At 41.5% G+C, this 4,284-nt stretch overlaps 1 protein-coding gene across 1 annotated transcript; it reads right to left on the bottom strand.

Annotated features, from left to right (window-relative positions):
• Positions 1-205: 205 nt before the first annotated feature.
• LOC101786743 lies at positions 206-3,592 on the bottom strand. Its single transcript, XM_004968821.2, has 2 exons — positions 3,154-3,592; positions 206-1,310 (listed from the first exon to the last, which is right to left on the bottom strand). Exons 1-2 carry the CDS (start codon positions 3,417-3,419, stop codon positions 410-412), a joined length of 1,167 nt encoding a protein of 388 aa, XP_004968878.1. The 5' UTR covers positions 3,420-3,592; the 3' UTR covers positions 206-409.
• Between the last annotated feature and the right edge of the window lie 692 nt (positions 3,593-4,284).

Here is a 4,284-nt window from a genome sequence, read left to right as displayed (position 1 = left end):
TCCTTTGCTATGGCTAAAGGGAAACAGAGCTATGTTACCTCGCAGGCTTGCATTCTTGCGTCATGTTTGGCGTTGTGTTGATCCCTCCCCAGTCCTGGCACACGAGGTGATTGCTGCTTTCTTTTGAGCCTTCTCTGTTTGCTAATCAATGGTAAAGTGTACCGATTTCACCGTACGATTTGCTTTGGAAAACCAGTTGCACAGGCATAACAAGAAAACCCATTGCTTGCCCTTTGGCTGAATTCAAGACTATGGGTAACCTCATATTTCTTTTATCCTACCCGCATGATCGATACAAGATTTTAAAATTCTAAATAGCTCACTTTCACACCAAAACTACATTGCCGTTCTCAGAAGATACACCAATGATGAAACGATTATATTGTGGGCAAAAATTGTAACATCCCGCTTACTGCATGAAGAATGGGATCACAAAGTTACTCATCTTCTCCCTCCTCTCGAGCTCATCCTTCTCAGCTATCTGTTTCAGCGTAGTCCACCCTTTCTTTGCCCGCTTCCTCGAACTACCAGAGACCTGAGCAGAATCACTTGCTGCACATTTTGAATTCTTACGAGAGTCATTTGGGGCAGACTTGATAGAGCTTGAAACGGTATTGCCAGTAATTGAGCCAGAATTCTCCCCTTTCTCGCTCGCCTTGCTTCCTGTCTTGAATGGTTCTGCCGAATTCACCTCCGTTAGTTTCTTCTTCTGAGGCGTGACAAATGGCAATCCAACCGGAACTTCTGCTTCCGAAGTAGCGTTGGCTTCACATATTTTAACCTTCTCGCAAGAAATAGGCTCAGTTTCACGAATCTGTTCATCATTTGTAATTTCTACTACTTGTATGCTAACTTCTTCAGATGTAGAGGCTGCTAAATGACCAGGCTTCACCATTGACAAGATCGCTCCTTCCTCCATTTTGCAATCAATAGAGAGATTACATTTTAACCTTTCCCCATGTTCACCCCTTTCAGAAGTTGACTGTCTCAACCCGGATGGTGAATCCACTTGCAAAGTTGCTGCTTGAGAATGCTCAAGCACGTTTTTCCTATCTCGTATTCTTGTGTTGCTGTTGTTTCCTTTCAAAATTCTACCGGTTAAGGCCATGGTAGCATGATCTCTTGATGGTAACAAGCTCTTAACTACACCCTTCCCACTACCCAATATTAGATTCTGATCTCCACAGAAATGGCATGCATAGGAAATGCTGTTCTGACAGCAGTTTGATTTCTTCCGCCGTTTAGCTTTATTTCTCTTGTTCCTTATGCGGACACTGCAGTTGAAGCCTGGCTTTAAGACTGTCTCACACCTGCAATATTGGAGAAATTTTGTAAAGACCTGTGTAAGCTGAAACAAAGGCTATGCATAGGCAAAACTTACCAAATAGAAACAAAAAGAATAGCATAACTACCATCTAAACCAAATACAACAGTCTAACAGAATGTACAGATAAGCTCAGTATTCTTGGGAATTTCTGAATCCCATTGGCCTGACCACTAATACTGTATCGCATCATATCTGGGATAGTTTTACTATTCTTATTTCAGTTTCTTCTAATAGAGGAAAAGATTCTTAATTATTGCATTACTAGATAACAATAACACATGTAATAGATCTGAATTTCAAGAACAATGGTTGAACAAGATGGAAATCTTATCAGCAGCTCATGCTACTTGGAAAAGGAATACACCATTATTATCATCACAACATTTTCATTTTACTTTTCTGGTCGTAAACTAATGAGGTTTGTGCAGACGTCTAAATGTCTCAAAGCTGACTAGTTACAGGACACAAGAACACCAATCAGGGGCAATGCAACCAAGGTATTATGGATATTGATCAAGAACCATCCTGCCATCCAGTGTGTTAATAAGCAGCAGGATTATAACTATTCATTTGGACCACTCAATCAAAGGTTATCAGCACATGCCAAATACATATCATGAGAAATTACTGATGAAATATGGATTTCTGAGCACATCACATAAATCACTGAAGTATATTAATTGTTCATACATATGTATGTCAATAGAAATTGTTATCTGTGATTGAGTGGGGTTTAGCACAAAGTCCAGTTAAACATGAGAGTAGAGAAAAATATATTTGCTAAGGAAAACATTGAGAAAGATATGCTCAAGGCTTTGCAATAAGCCAATTAAAATCTGAAGTACTGATTACAGGGTTTTTTTATCATTTCCAACCGACCTTAAAAATCTTGGATATTTGGTGATCTTGCCCCTGCTTTGAAGTGCAATTGTGTTTTTACCCTCATTTTTCTAACTTTGTGATTTTGTCCTCAACTATTCACAAGTCATTGTGATTTTGCCCTTGGTCTTTGCGTATTTGCCCCTGTTTTGACCTTGACTAGGGGCAAAATCGCATTGACTGTGAATAGTCGAGGGCAAAATCACAAAGTTGAAAAAACGAGAGCAAAATCACAATTAAACTTCAAAATAGGGGCAAGAACACAAATGCCCCTAAAATCTTCATTAACTCTTCATAGAAGTGAATCATACATATTGGTTTAGCAGCTTACAACTACATACAACTCCTTCACTGGCATATAAATATTGCACTAAACAGAACATAAAAATAAACATCAACAAGAGATATTAACAAGATATGGATATCAGAATAGATCAATATCCTGACAAAGCAGCTAGTCAGCAGGATGTCTCTGCAGTGCACAACCTACTAGAACAGTTATGGTTTGTATGTTCATTAGAGTTATCTAAACAATGGGAACAACCTAGTATAGAGCCTAATTTTTCATTAGCATTATCAACAGCATGTTGACTACCATCAAATATTATTGGTAGTAGTACTGCCATTATGTTTTCAACTTGATAGAAAAGAATTCATAATTGTTCTTGAGGTTTTACATTGTCGGAGATATGCATAAATATACAGATTAACTGGCCGAACAGCAATTTGTCTGACAACGATACATTTCCCAATTCCCACTGCAGATTTACAGAAGATAACAACCAGTACAAGTTAATTCACTGGAAAAGGAGCAAATTGGTTTTGACTAGCAGTATGGAACAGTCCGAAAGGAAGGTCAGGCCAAAACACACGGGCAAATTCTGGTGGCTAGACAACATGCTAAGAGGATGAATAAGGTGTAGTAACTAGTTAGCAGCAGCTCTCACCTCTGGCAAAGGAAAGTGGCAGCGCCAAGGGGTACTCCAGCGGCCTCGGCGCTCGAGGCGAGGCGGCGCCCCAGCAGCGCGGCGACCGGGCCCACCCCGGCCTCGGCGCCCGCCCACGACGCTAGCCGCTGCAGGTGCTTGACCCTCAGCAGGGAGGCCTCGTCTACGCGCGTCCTCCCGGAGGTCTCGTCGCGGATCGACACGGCCTGGTTGGAGGCCCTCGCCGGCGTCGAAGCGCCACTGGCGCCGCTATTCTTCTTGCCCATAGCGCCGCCGCCGCTGCGAACGGGTTTGCCAGCCCTGAGCTTGCGCGTCCCGGCGGCGACGCGGGGACACGAGGGTAACGGTGGTGGAGCCGAGGGCAAGGCGGCGGCGGCGGCGGCGGCGGTGGCGCTCGAGTCGGGTCACAATTGACCCAAAGAGCTGGGGTTGCTGGGCCATGTTTCATTTTTTTTCTTACTTTAAGAACGGATTACGGATGACAAGCTACTATATTTGACCCTCTCGGAAAAAAAATACTGCCTCCTCCGTATCAAAATATTTGTCGCGACTTTTGATCACAATATTTGATCATTCATCTTATTAAAAACGAGTTAAATGTCATATAGAATAAATTTGGTAATTTTTATCCTGACAACTTATATATTTGGAAGTGAAATGTATATTTTTTTAATTTTTGAAAACGAGTACGTGTATTTCCATTTATCTTCGGCCTACTTTCTTCTTTTCTTTACTCTGGGCAAGTATGCTTAGAGACCTCCACGCGTCTGAGTTCTCACCCATGCTCTTATGAACCCTACCACCACAAACCCTAGTGTTGCAACCTTTTTGTCCTTGATGCACAGCTGCATATAACCACTTTGCATTAATGGCAAAACATTCTACTCTTTGGTTGTTCTTTCCTTCTAAAGCGGCCGAAGAATCATCTTGAGGGAATTACGACGATTCTTGCTAAATTCCTATGCGACTAGTTGTGGATGAAGTTTATTGGCATGATGAAGGTCTTACTCCATTCATCCCAAATTACTATATGGCTTTTCTAAATACATAGCTTTTGATATGCAGCTAGATATATATTATGTCTAATTACATAGCAAAAGTTATGTACCTAGAAAAATTAAAATAAATAGT

This window comes from Setaria italica, chromosome V (assembly GCF_000263155.2).
Source record: "Setaria italica strain Yugu1 chromosome V, Setaria_italica_v2.0, whole genome shotgun sequence".
Classification (NCBI taxonomy): domain Eukaryota; kingdom Viridiplantae; phylum Streptophyta; class Magnoliopsida; order Poales; family Poaceae; genus Setaria; species Setaria italica.
Note: the sequence above shows the minus strand (reverse complement) of the source record. Positions and strands in the feature narration are given on the sequence as shown.

Excerpts from the sequence above, each read along its gene's own strand:
- LOC101786743 (XM_004968821.2), bottom strand. The coding sequence starts at position 3,419 with ATGGGCAAGAAGAATAGCGGCGCCAGTGGCGCTTCGACGCCGGCGAGG. Across the intron at positions 1,311-3,153 it reads GCCACTTTCCTTTGCCAGAG|GTGTGAGACAGTCTTAAAGC; the intron begins GTGAGAGCTGCT and ends CCAATATTGCAG.